Genomic DNA, 14558 nt, shown 5'->3' with positions numbered 1-14558 from the left:
CAAATCGAAATCAAGATTTGAAAGAATGCGATTATCGTGAAGACTGCGATTAATCAAATGTGCAATATTTAGTTGAATGTTTGGTGTAGCATTTGACTTATTCTATAGCCACGACGTTCCAGTTCCGGGATTGCTCCAGTGCCGCAGGAAATTCTGCCAGATGCAGGTCTTTTCGTCGATGTCCGTTATGTTGGCGTTCTAAACTCCGGTGGATTTGTGAGGACTGTGGTTAACTGCTCCTCAGATCTCTGCAGGGTAAATCCAGACAGCTAGCTAGACTATCTGTCCAATCTGAGTTTTCTCTCGCACGACTATTTTAGCGCCGCCCGAGACGATTCCGATTGGTTTAAAGAAATGCCAATAAACCAGAGCACGTTTTTCTCCCATCCTGGAATGCTGTGTGGACTAGCCAGACCCTCCTCCGCTCTGCAGCGTGTGGATGGTCTGGCAAAGCGGGGACTACATTTTTTTTATACCATTTCTTTTCATTATTATATTTACCGTTTTTTCATAAGATGCAGTAAATTCTGGAATAATGTTTCATATCACAGATTGTTTACAGAAATGTCCTATTTTCAGTGGATCTTCCCTTTATTTTTTTATTACTTTATTCTACATGATCGAAGAAGGGGTTATATGTAGCTAAAAAATAATAAATCGCAAATCGAATCATTTTTCCCCCCAAATCGTTTAATTAACACCAATTCCTCCAGGATGATATACCAATTTTTTATTCATGTAGTATTGGGAACCCACCTGGGCGTTCACACAGGCTGCCGTTCACTGGGTTGATGCAGGTTTGTGCCTTCAGTCCGCTGGACGCCGGCTCGGCCAGGTAGCCACAGAAGCCAGCGTCGCTGGGCTCGCCGGGCAGCCACTGCAGGCTGGTGTTGGTGAAGGGTGACATGTCCTCCCAGCACCAGTAAGACACGTTGATTTTCCTGAGCCCCACCCAGGGCGTTACTGTAGCCTTGTACTACAAACACACAACGGTACGCCAAAGTCAAAAACAAGGATGTTACACATTGTTCGCTTAAAAATTCATCGCTGCTCAAACGTTTCAAAAGTTCAGTCACATTTCTACTACTGCCTTCTTCTACACTTCATGTTTTTCATTTAATTGATTTTTCACTATCTCTGGTGTTTGGTTGTCTTTTCACTCTAAAGGCTCGCAAAAAGAGAGAGAACTTAAGTGCCAGTTACTCCGTAGCTGAAGGCTAATTTGACATTTGGTGGAAATCAATGTCAAAAAATGATTTTGATGGCTGTGTTTTTTTGATCAGGAATCCTAACTTTGCCCTGGTTGTAAGGAAGAAAAACAGAAAGAATCATTGCGGCAATATTTCATCTGTACTGACATCAAGTCCCCTGGACTGACTGAGCAGCAATAAAAAAAAAAACTTTACTTCCCTTCACTTGGGAGGCTCAGTTATCCATCCCATCTCTAATCAATGGCCGTGCTGTTGCAGTAGTAGTAAACAAAGAGAGCTCGATCGCTCACAGACGTGGGTGAAATTACTGTTCCATCAGGATTTAATTGCATTTCTTGGATCGATTGATCCTGTCAGGAAATAGTTGGGACTGCTAAACAGCACCAGCAGTGTCAATTAAACATGGCAAGAAGACTTGTAAAGCATGTTTCTGAGTCTCTGTCTGTACAGCATTATTTTGTTTGACATTTAAAAAAGATATTGCAGAGAAAATCAATTATACTTCTCTACCTTTAAGCATAAAGATTACCTGGAACTGAACAGCAGAATTGAATTCGAGCCAACAGGGGAAATCTACACAATTTCATTAGTATGGATGGAAAACACTGTTCATGTTCAGCAATGCTCAGTGATTTAGACTCAAATGTTTTTGTCTTATTTAGCTTAAACATTACATACGCGGCTCCAGGGCACTTTGTAGTGCCGTTAAGTGGCTTACATTTTTGCATGGGTGGTTTCAGAGAGAGATGGCAGTGTTTGTGCCTGCTGGGTGATCTACGCAGAAAACTAAAGTGGGACTGCAGCTGTAGAGGACACCATGTTTCACTGATGTGCAGGCCGGATCGTTAGAACTGTACTCTTTGTGCTTTTGACACATGCGGGAATTTGTTATCCTCTTCAGTGAACTTAAGGGTAGACACATGCCAAAATGTTTACACAGATGTAGCTGGGATTAGGCCAAAAATGTGTGTCCCCAGAAAACAGCTTGAAAATTAGAGACTTCTTTCTACAGCGCTTATTAATTCAGGAAATGTGATTGTACGGATCACATTTTAGCACAGGGCATGTGTCCTTTATATAGAGGCCTTTCTAGTCATTTAGTGGCAACAATTCTTTTTCATTGTCTATTATTCTGCTGCTTATTTTCTTGAATCGTTTAGTGCATAAAGTGTCAGAAAATCTTGAAACATGACCACTGTAGAACCCAGGGTGAGGTCTTTAAATGCCGTTTTTGTCTGACCAACTGTACAAAACCCAACAATATTCCATCAACAATGATTTCAGAGAGAGAAGCAGATAATCCTCACATTAGAGATGCAGGTGGAACCAGTGAAGTGTTTGTATTTTTGCTTGGAAAAAAAAAATGACTGAAAACAATTGATTAATAATCAAAATATTTTTTTGTAATAATTGTATTTACGTTCACAAAAGTGCTCGTTTTGCCACTGACAGGCTCAGATTAATATTCTAAGTGTCAGACAACATTATGAAAAGGATTTCTAAGGAGGTCGACCTCTCTGTTAAAAAGTAAGATCTATTTTTTAAACATAAAAATTGCGTTTGCTAAAGCAACCAGACTCCATGCAAATACACAGTAATTTTAGCATCGTAAAATACACTTCATTCAAAGTCGACGGAAACTAAAACTATGAAAAGCCGTTTTGGGTCGTCTCCCTACTTTTACAACCATCACAACTCTAGTTTTGGTTGATATAAACACACAGTTTACAGATTTACATGTGAAAATATGTTGGCTCTATACACGCTAAAAGTATCGTTTTTTTAAATCGAGTCTGGTGGGTTTTGCGCTAGCGACCTCAGAGCTGTTTCTGGTTAAACAGAAAGGTCTTAAAGAGGTTTTAAAAGGCCTCTCTCTGTAGGGATCCTTTCCATAATGTTGTCAGACACTTAGAGTAATAATCTGAGCCTGTCAGTGGCAAAATAAAGCACTTTTAGTGGACCAAATTGACGATGCACATTTGCCCCATAGGGTTACATTGCAGCCCGGTCTGTGGCTGCCGGTTACAGCATTCACGATGAATACTAGACCAATTTCAGAAGTTCCTATCAGTCACTTACACACAGAAACGGAGAAAAATATAGGGTCCAGGTCGTCATTCAGGCCGTTTGACTCAGAGCAGCTGAGTGCTCATGTTTCATTTACATTACACATTTGAGCCAACACTCCCACCCCATTCAGTGTACAGTGAAACATCAGCTTATACTGGAATTCTTGATTATCAACATTACAAGCAACCACGAACACAGAGTGTGGGATCAAAGCTACAAGGCTCAGCACATATCTTCAAAGACAAATACATTCAGGACTTAATCAGCAAATCACTGTTTATGCTGCTTCCCTCAGTAATTGCCACATTTCAACATCTCAACTTTTTTTCTGCATTCAGTGAGTGTTATATGTCCGTGTACAAATGGGATGCCAAGATCCAAGCTAACACTGTACATCTCCCCGTCAGTCACACATCTATCCCTAGATACAGTGGGGAGAACAAGTATTTGATACACTGACGATTTTGCAGGTTTTCCCCACTTACAAACTTCTTACAAGTCTGTAATTTTTATCATAGGTACTCTTCAACTGTGAGTGACGGAATCTAAAACAAAAATCCAATCCAAATTTCTGATACATCAGAAAAGCAGAACTTAATATTTGGTACAGAAACCTTTGTTTGCAATTACAGAGATCATACGTTTCCTGTAGTTCTTGACCAGGTTTGCACACACTGCAGCATGGATTTTGGCCCACTCCTCCATACAGACCTTCTCCAGATCCTTCAGGTTTCGGGGCTGTCGCTGGGCAATACGGACTTTCAGCTCCCTCCAAAGATTTTCTATTGGGTTTAGGTCTGGAGACTGGCTAGGCCACTCCAGGACCTTGAGATACTTCTTACGGAGCCACTCCTTAGTTGCCCTGGCTGTGTGTTTCGAGTCGTTGTCATGCTGGAAGACCCAGCCACGACCCATCTTCAATGCTCTTACTGATGGAAGGAGGTTGTTGGCCAAGATCTCGCGATACATGGCCCCATCCATCCTCCCCTCAATACGGTGCAGTCGTCATGTCCCCTTTGCAGAAAAGCATCCCCAAAGAATGATGTTTCCACCTCCATGCTTCACGGTTGGGATGGTGTTCTTGGGGTTGTACTCATCCTTCTTCTTCCTCCAAACACGGCGAGTGGAGTTTAGACCAAAAAGCTTTATTTTTGTCTCATCAGACCACATGACCTTCTCCCATTCCTCCTCTGGATCATCCAGATGGTCATTGGCAAACTTCAGACGGGCCTGGACATGTGCTGGCTTGAGCAAGGGGACCTTGCGTGCACTGCAGGATTTTAATCCATGACGGCGTAGTGTGTTACTAATGGTTTTCTTTGAGACTGTGGTCCCAGCTCTCTTCAGGTCATTGACCAGGTTCTGCCGTGTAGTTCTGGGCTGATCCCTCACCTTCCTCATGATCATTGATGCCCCACGAGGTGAGATCTTGCATGGAGCCCCAGACCGAGGAAGATTTTCTAATAATAGCGCCAACAGTTGTTGCCTTCTCACCAAGCTGCTTGCCTGTTGTCCTGTAGCCCATCCCAGCCTTGTGCAGGTCTACAATTTTATCCCTGATGTCCTTACACAGCTCTCTTGTCTTGGCCATTGTGGAGCGGTTGGAGTCTGTTTGATTGAGTGTGTGGACAGGTGTCTTTTATACAGGTAACAAGTTCAAACAGGTGCAGTTAATACAGGTAATGAGTGGAGAACAGGAGGGTTTCTTAAAGAAAAACTAACAGGTCTGTGAGAGCCGGAATTCTTACTGGTTGGTAGGTGATCAAATACTTATGTCATGCAATAAAATGCAAATTAATTATTTAAAAGTCATACAATGTGATTTTCTGAATTTTTGTTTTAGATTCCATCTCTCACAGTTGAAGTGTACCTATGATAAAAATTACAGACCTCTATATGCTTTGTAAGCCTGCAAAATTGGCAGTGTATCAAATACTTGTTCTCCCCACTGTATGTGACCTGCATCCGATGACATAAACAGCAGCTGGCAATGGTTAGTCGATTGTCGGGATAGATTTCTGCGTTTTTGCTCTAATGGAGCGAATGAGAGATGTCTGAGCTCTGAGGAAACAATCTGTTAATGGAAGATTTGTTTCACGCTCACTGGTCCAAAAACCCCAGACTGAAAGAATCCAACCTCAGAGCTCACCTGCAGATTTAAAAAACAAAACAAAAAACACCACATTTCCAAAAGGGGCCAGCTACCACAAAGACATCCAAGCGACAAAACGGTGCACAACAGTCAAGTTTTTGGCTAAGATAAAATAGGAAAATAAGATGGTTTATTTGTGCACTTTCATAGTTTCTTGGATGCTTTATTCTTGCTTATTGCAACTCTGCTTCAACATATAAAAAAATTTGGCAAAGGGACTCTATAAACAGTACGATCTTATTCTTTTAGCTGATATTTAATTCTTCAGTCCTGATGTTGATGCGATCTTCTTGTTGTAACTATATTACTAACAACTATTATTTTGTCTTCACCACTCTCTCTTTGTGTCTTAAGTGTATGTTTTTCGCTTTCGGTGCGACGACTCACTTTCCCCAAGGAGAATATTAAAGTTTGTCTAATCAGGTAATTTATATCCACGACTGCCCTCCCCCCCCCCCCTTACCACCACACTCATGATCTGCAGCTCCTTCAGGACAAAGTCCACCTTCTTCTGCGTGGTGAGCGAGGCCAGGACGGCGTTGTGGCTCCGGCAGGCCAGTTTGGCGTTGTCGTACGAGTCCTTGGCCGTGATGAACTTCAGACAGGAGTTGCCCACCAGATGCCAGCTTTCACCGCACACGTTTTCTGCAGTGGAGAGAACAGATGAGGAGGTGGAACTACAGGTTGGTAGTAGAGATGGTCTGATACCATTTTTTGCTTCCCAATAACAATTCCGATACCGATGCCTGAACCTGTGTATCTGCCGATATTGAGTACTGATCCGATACCAGTGTGTCACATATTTTATTATGTTTTAACAGCTGTATACTACCATCCCTATATGGATGTGATATGATTGCTATCTTTGTTGTGTGGCCTAACTTAGGTAAACCATTTGTGAAGCATAAACGCCGTAGAACTTTCTTCTATTACCCAGTTGGGACAGTTAGTCATAACGGAAAAAGAACATAAACTACTTTAAAGTAGATTTTCTTGGGGGCATAAGGAAATGCTTTCATTTCCATCTCCTAACAAACACTGTTACCTGGCAGTGAGATGCACTCCTGGTTGCGAGGTTCCCACTGACAGTTCTGGTCCACAGCGCAGCTCTTGCAGCTGGTTTTCTTGTTGCACACATAGGACGGGTTGTCCTTGGGGCAAACGTCATTGTCCCCTGTGGCCCCCTGGGAAGAAACAGCAGAAAAAGAACAGACGTCAACTCAGAGTAACAAATTATCACATTTCATGCTCCATAAATGAAACTCATTCATGAAATGTTTCTTCATTATCAATAGAAGCTATATACATACATATATGTATCTCATCATCACATACCCTTCACCATACCTAGAGATTGATTTCAGTTAGCCTAATAGCTGGTTTGATTTGCATTCAGAGATGATTGTTGAGATGAATGTATTTATTTTTCCTGACAATGCAGCTTTTTGAGTAGTAAACCAGGTTATCGCAAGTGTTAGGTTATCAAATAATTTCAGTCAGAGAGAGTGATCCTCAAATATTTTAGAGACAAGTGCAGATGAGAGTGCTGGAGGAGGCACATGAACTGTCACTGGGCGTCATTTGCATCTAAATGAGCAGTGATTTAATCACAGACTGACAAATCAGATTTCGTGTTGGAGGCAAGAACGTGCTTCATCGGTCCTTTATCTACTCATTACTCAAATTGAACATGTCTCAATGTATTAGGTATAATAACTCTTGGAGGAAATGAATAGGGAGGTTCATCACAACAACATTTGTGTATCCTATTCAAAACAGAATAAAGTGGAGCTAGTGGAGGCGCACTACAAGTGGCTGCAAGAACCGATAGTGTCCAAGCATTCATCATTCTGAGCTCCAAAGAGCCAGGGACTGTTTCTTTCCTAAGGCCATCCGGACTCTAAATCTACACACATAATGACTCTGCACCCCATAGGTTATTATTTTTATTACATTCATTTTACTGATTTATGCAATATTATATTATGATCTATGCAATATATCTATTATTTACCACAACGTGTTTTATGATGAATGTTGGTGAGTGAGCATTGTTGCTTTCATGTTATATACATGAATGTGTACAATAAAGTTTCATATAGATAGAGATCTATCTATCTATCTATCTATCTATCTATCTATATATGATATATATATATATATATATGTGTGTGTGTGTCCACTGCGGTGTTTCAATCATTAAGTGTGTCAGCGCGCTATCATTAAATACGCTGCTCATCAATGATAGACTATAATAACTTTAACATAACACTACTCATTTTATAAAGGCTGCCGCAAGAAAACGTGTCTTTGTTTACATTGTATAATGTGCTGTTGGATTGCTTTTTATTTTGCAATTCTGTCTGCCGTCACGACACGATTCTGGGAAAAGGATGGCTCGCTAGTGCGCTAACTTTAGCTCTGCTAGCTAACATCCACAGTCAGAAACAAACCTCCATGATCCAGTGTCTTTCTGACAATCTACAAGTTTTTCTTGTGTTGGCCTTTCTACAATAAGCCATGGTAAAAGTTACTATAATCCATTCAAGGAGTATAAGTTGTCTACTTCCACTTTATAAACAGCTAACGTTAAGTCTCTACTGGAGCGGTCAGCTACTTCAGCGATGTTTAACGTTAGCAAGCAATATATCTTAGAATCCAGGACCGGCAGAGCAGAGGGAAGTGTCAGGGAGCAGAGACAATGTATTTAGATGAAATTAGCTGGTTTGACCATGGAGATGGGATATGGTTAGCTTGACCGCAGTCGTGTCATTTTGCCAGTGTAACGTTAACGCGAGTCCACTCGTGCGGCACGTATACATTGCACAAATCCACAATATCCTCCTCTCTGGGTTTACGATTCTGAGATGTGATTCTGTAGAAACACAACCCAGGCTCGTCTCTCCTCGGTTTGTGCATCCAGTTGAACAACAACTATCTGATATTTTAGTGTGGTAAAAGCTGAGCCGACTCATTCACAGACAGTGGAGGGCAGCTTCTTTTTGCCCTCCAGGTGGCCTTCCCTTAGTGCTGTGACGTCACCGTTCTCTTAATACATCCATGGACGTCACGTGAAAACTATGAATTTTGCCCCGACGACTAGCGTTATAAGCTAATTAGCGGTTTGCGCTAAAACTGGTCACATTCGATTAGCATGAAAACATATCCCAGAGAACGGTCGACTCGGTACCCATGTGTTATTAACCCCTAGGTTCATTTTGCACCGGAATTGTCCTTTTATGTCAGATTTGAAAGCACTGGAGCATGAGGATAGATGTGGCCATGCCGTTAGCTGTGATGTGTGATGTTGGAGTTAGCAGGGTTAGCATTGTCAGTGGGGGGTGAATTTTCTTACCGTGGCAGAGGTGCAGTTGCTTCCCAGAGACACACACTGGCCGGAACACCACTGGCAGCCGTTGGTGTTAGCAGTGCAGCTGTAGCAGTCAGTGTACTGGTCACACCTCTCGTTGTCAGCATCTGCAACATTTGACAGAACATGGAATATGAACAGTTTTGATAATGAATGATAGTTTGCTATTAGAAAATAACTCGAGGGAAGGAAGAGTTTTTAGCCCAACTGTGCAGTTTCCTGAGGAAAATATCTAATTGCGATTATTTTGACTGATATTGCGATTGTGATATGGTTCACGATATTAAAAGGAAATTATAATTTTTGCTAACATTGAAATGATTATAGTGTGATTTTTGCGAGGATCTGTACCAAATGAAGATGTTTTCTTTAGTCTGTAGGATAGGATTTGCAGGCCGGGACGTCTCTGCAGTACCACAGTACTTCATTCAGAATGGTTTGAGACATATTTTGCCTTTAACAAATATTGCGTCCCGCGCTGCGATTTGGATATTGCACTAGTCCATATTGCAATTTCGCAATATGTGCAGCCCTAAATATATTTACACAATAAGGATTTAAAAAAGTAGCTGGTAAAAAAAAAAAATGGGGGCAGCTGCTTAGAGTTAGTAATTTACCAGGGTCACGTCTAGATGGTAACCCAATATTTGCAAAGGACTCGCAAAATAGTTGAGGTTAGGCACTAACCTCGAATGGTTATGGTAGCGAGTTTTTGCAAATTTTCGCAAATCTGGTGGTTACCATCTAGACACAACCATTTACCAGATGCCCGTGGTGGAGGAAGAATTCAGACCCTTAACTTAAAGCTACAGTGCGTAGTTTCTGCCGCCCATGAGGAATTCTAAGTTATGACAACAATACTGTCGGCGCGTCCACATGATACAAGCCATCCGTAAAAACACTGTTGTTACGTCCTGCATTGAAAATGCTACTTAAAGCTTAACTCTTGCCAAAATGCAACCTAGGGTCTTTTTGTGAATATACCCGAGTCAAACTTTCATTTAAAAGCATAATTAGAAGTTGTTATTTCCGCTCGCAGCCATCTTGCCAGTCAAAAAGTGTCCGAATGCAACATAACAGGGGGGGAGAGTAAAGATGGAAAGCTCCTAATGCTTAGTTCCGTATAAATGCACAGATAATTTGGTTGTTTTGTCATTAGTGAAAAACAATACTGACCTTGTGGTTGAAAAAGGAGCCTCATATAAGAATGACATTTCCTCCTACGGAGTCCGTTCATTCACATTCGGAGATCGACACTTTCTGACTAACAAGACGGCTGCGAGCGTAAACAACTGCTGAAGTGGGTTGTTCAAAACCTTTGTTTTTAGTAAACTTTGTGTACACAAACAATGTTGTCAATACTGGAGTTCTTGTGATACTTGGAGCAAAGTTCCATGTTGTGTCGAGTCTTCTTAGTGATTTCAAAATAGTGATTTTGATGTGATCATAGTAGTGCCCCTAGCTCTCCCATTCAAAAGGCCATTTGACCCAAAACGAGAATATGGTAAATCGTAAAAAGTGGCGCTTCGGTCCCAATTATGCTTTTAAACGAATGTTTGACTCTGGTATATTCACAAAAAGACCCTAGGTTGCATTTTGGCGAGAGTTACGCTTTAAGTAAAAGTACATTAACAAAATGTACTTAAAAGTATCAAAAGTAAAAACACTTGATGCAGAAATGTAGGGCATGTGAGGGTTATATTAATAAATATCACACTTTGATTTTATTACTAATGCATTAATGTGTAAGTAGCATTTTACTATTGCAGTTGGTCAAGGTGGAGCTAATTTTAACAATTTTATATACGGTTAGGTCGTTTAATCTGTAATAATGTACAATGTTTGATAAGATCATCATATGTTTCGGATGCAAATACCTTCTGTAGAATCTGTAAAGTAACTTAACTACATCTGTCAAATAAATGTAGTGTAGTGAATAGTACATTTCCCTCAGAATTGTAGCCAAGTAGAAAGTAGCAGGAAAGGTCCCTATTGAAGTAAAACACAAAGTACTTGAAATGTCTACTTACATACAGGACTGGAGTAAATGTTTAGTTACTTTCCACCACTGCCAGACTTCACACTTCTCACAATTTAATGTTTATCTACTGTTTCAACTATTGTAATTTCTCATTTGGGAATTTGAGCCACAGGCCTAAAATGGAAGCACAGGGAATTTATTTAGTTTTGGGTTTTTTTTTTCCTTATACTGCAGTTTAAGTAATTCAGATTCTGTGGAAATCAACACTTTCTGGACATGAGGATTCTTTTGGGGAAACTGGGGCAGGGTGACTGCCAGACAGCAGCAGAGTAGGAAGGGCTCTCTGGTATTAAATGTGGCTGAAAGATATATTCCGAGGGGCAGTTTCCATCTGTCGGCGCTTCTGTAGACGCCGACACCGGGAAATGGGACCGGCTGCGTGGGGAAAACTGAGGGGGGGTTTTTTTGTGACAAATGGCAACAGCAAATAGAAAAGAATTCTCAGCAGAGAGAGCTAGCTGAGCTGTCCTGAAGATTACATCTTCACACACACACACACACACACACAAATAACTTAAATGTAGTGAACACATCAAAGATGAACACACACATGTACACTCCCCCATTAACTCAGGCAATCATCCAAAAGGCTGAAGCTAATAATTATCATCATTCTGAATTCATATATATATATATATATATATATATATATATATATATATATATATATATATATATATATATATATATATATATATATATATATATATATAGTTAAGAAAATGTCAGAATCTGGTAAGAATTGTCCATCACAGTTTCCCAGAGCCAGAGAGGTGACATTCCACAGGAAATGTGTACTATTTGTAGAAGCCTTTTTGGACACTTAGTGGTAACTACAGCTCGACAATACATCGTTATTACATGAGACGTCACATTGTCTTAGATTTGGCTATCGTAATATGGCATACGTGTTGTCTTCTCCTGGTTTTAAAGGCTGCATTACAGTAAAGTCATTTTCTGAACTTAGCAGACTGTTCTTAGTTCTATTATTTGCCTTCACCCACTTAGTCATTATATCCACATTACTGATGATTATCTAAAATCTCATTGTGTAAATATTATATGATTATTATTATTATATCTTCGTCGCAATATCGATAGAGGTATTTGGTAAAAAAAAAAAAATATTGTGATATTTGATTTTCTCCATATCGCCCAGCCCTAGTTGTTACATTTTAGGGGCTCAACTAACAACTACTAAATTAATTTTAAAATGTCAGAAAACCTTGAGATATGACCATTATAGAGCCCATGTGGACATTTTTTTTAAATATCTTCTTTGTCTGACCAGCAGTTCAAAAACATATTCAGTTTAAAGAGAAAAGCAGCAAATCCTCCTATGCAGCTGCTGAACTTTTTCAGCTGCCTTTTGTCCTGCCAGTTTCTGCATGCCATTGGACACCAGTGTTATAAATGCAGATGAGTTCTGCACACACTCAAGAAGAAAACGGCTAAGGATCTAAAATAAGCTTTATATTAGTTATTAGTTTCACATGGCAGACGTACACCAATGCAGAATTTCAAAAGCGATGGCAGGCGTCACCTACATGATCGTGTGTTGCAGGAGGCCGGTAGCGGCTGCGGTTCCATTCCGATGGCGTTGCTCTCCCAGGGCAGGCAGGTCCCCTGGGTGCTGTTCCAGACGCAGTGGATCCCTGGCCAGGCCTGGCTGCAGGACGCCGGGCTGGAGAAGGCTGCGCAGCTGGGCGAGGTGTACACGAGGATGTCACTGAGCAGCAGGCTGTTGAAGCCACCGAACACGTACATCACACTGTCGGACAAAAGAGGAAAGATGTTAGAGGGCTACAGGGTAGGGCTGCGTTTAAAAAATATATACATTTTTCAGTTTTACTGGGCTTTTTCAACGTAAAATAAAGCCACACTAGAGCGCTGCTTACTGTGCTCCAAGGCTGCAACACAACAAGCGCCTGGCCACTACAGAAACCAAAACTTGCGCATATTAAATTGGGAAGCGACGATCAGATTTTAAACCAAATCCTCTAAACGATTCCAATAAAAGAAACAATTCCACTGGAATCATAATTTTTGAAACGACTCCAAGTAGGAATTAGTTCTCGATGCCCAATCCTACTCAACAGTCACTGTCTTTAGAGCTGCCCTTATTGTGTGTTCATGTTAAATAAAAAGTATGTTAAAGTAACAGCTTTGTGGTCAGTTTTTAATGTAAACATTGATACCTTTAAGAATGCAGCAGGTTAGAGGGAACCTTAAACAATTGTAGAATCTCTTTCATATCCAAGATAATTGGTATTGTAACTGAAATTATCCTAGCCTAATTGATATCGAATCGAAAAAGAAATTAAAAATCGGGAATAAAAATCGATTCGGGACCTTATGAATCGGAATTGAAAAATCATGGATGACACCCAGGCCTACTATAGGGGAAGGTGGTGAGAAGGTGTAAAGTCAGGAAGTAAGACCAGCAGCTTTCTGCCCCGCAATCTTCAGTTTCGACCTTTTGTGCACAGTGATAGCCAGACAAGCTTAGTCCGAGTGCTCTTCCTCTTCTCTGGGCTTCAACCTGCCTCACAAGTCGGCCAAATCCCCAACAAGCCCTCTCTTCCTGTGTAGGTGGACCTGAAAGACCCCCCCCTGCTGTGTGTGTATTTGGATGTGGGGTTCAGGGCATTTCTGAACATCGCTCTCCACTGGATTAGTGTGTGACTGAGTGTGTGTGCTTGCAGGCAGCGGCTGGGCAGGGTGGATGGGTAATTTGCACCAGTCTGATCCAAAAGTGCCCTTGGATTATACAGAGCACACTTCAAACTGTTCGCTCTGGACGTCCTGCTGAGCGCACGGATCAGGAGGAGGAGAATGCCAGAGTTTTGAATGGGAACAAATACAGTAAGTAAGCTGCTTCCCTTTTTTCTCATTTAAAAGATCAAAGTTATTGTGGAGAGGCAAAGAACGACTGAGACAATGAAAGGATGTATTAAAGTTAGAAAAGTTAAAAGTGACAAGGCACAGAAAGAACACTTGATGCAGAAATGCAGGTTTAAAAAAAAACAAACAAGTTTTTAGTCGAGATTTAAAAGGAAGTCACTGATGAGGCAAGACTGTTCCAAGAGTTTGGGGAGCCCTGACAGCCAGGATCTGAGCTTAAGTGTGGGTTGAGTGGGTGTTCCGTTACAGTCATTCCCTGGAATGACGATGGAGAGACTGCGAAAGTGCAGGGGTCCGTTTCAGAAAGCAGGTTTAGTGAAAACTCTGAGTTTGTTAACCCTGAGATGAGGGAAACTCTGGGTTTTCTGTTTCAGAAAGGGAGGTTAATCAAACCTGAGAGAGAGGGGGGTAACTCCAGCCCGTTTCAGAAAGAGAGGTAACTTAACCTCAGAGTCGGTTACTATGGTAACTGAGTCTGTGAACCTAACCTGGTCGGGAGCAGGTTTTCTTCAATAAACCTCGACTTTCTCTCAGTTCCTCAGCGCAGTTTGTTATCAGCATGAATAATCAAACAGGGTAGGTTTATTAACTCTGTTAGGCAGAATAGTTTTTTTTTCTCAAAACATGGCATGTCCTTTTGTCAACAATCCCGTTGATGAAGAAGCTGCATTACTGCAGAGAGTTAAACATATGTCAGGAGATGATATTAAGGCCCCGACTATAGATGCATTTTCATAGCTTAGGCTATACATCCCTATCCGTCCTCATATCACTAACATCACCCATCGTGGACATGCTCTTACATCCCAG

At 41.1% G+C, this 14558-nt stretch overlaps 1 protein-coding gene across 3 annotated transcripts in view; it reads right to left on the bottom strand.

Moving 5' to 3' along the window:
* The window catches only part of atrn (attractin), a 160141-nt gene that overhangs the window by 101006 nt on the left and 44577 nt on the right, over nt 1–14558 (bottom strand). For all 3 annotated transcript variants that reach the window (XM_078277614.1, XM_078277615.1, XM_078277616.1), the window contains exons 12-16: nt 12392–12615; nt 8789–8910; nt 6479–6617; nt 5897–6078; nt 757–976 (exon numbers count right to left, since the gene is read on the bottom strand). In XM_078277614.1, the coding sequence (XP_078133740.1) occupies nt 757–976; nt 5897–6078; nt 6479–6617; nt 8789–8910; nt 12392–12615 (887 nt within the window). The remainder of the gene's footprint in view (nt 1–756; nt 977–5896; nt 6079–6478; nt 6618–8788; nt 8911–12391; nt 12616–14558) is intronic.

The sequence above is a fragment of the Sander vitreus genome, chromosome 20 (assembly GCF_031162955.1).
Source record: "Sander vitreus isolate 19-12246 chromosome 20, sanVit1, whole genome shotgun sequence".
NCBI lineage: Eukaryota > Metazoa > Chordata > Actinopteri > Perciformes > Percidae > Sander > Sander vitreus.
Note: the sequence above shows the minus strand (reverse complement) of the source record. Positions and strands in the feature narration are given on the sequence as shown.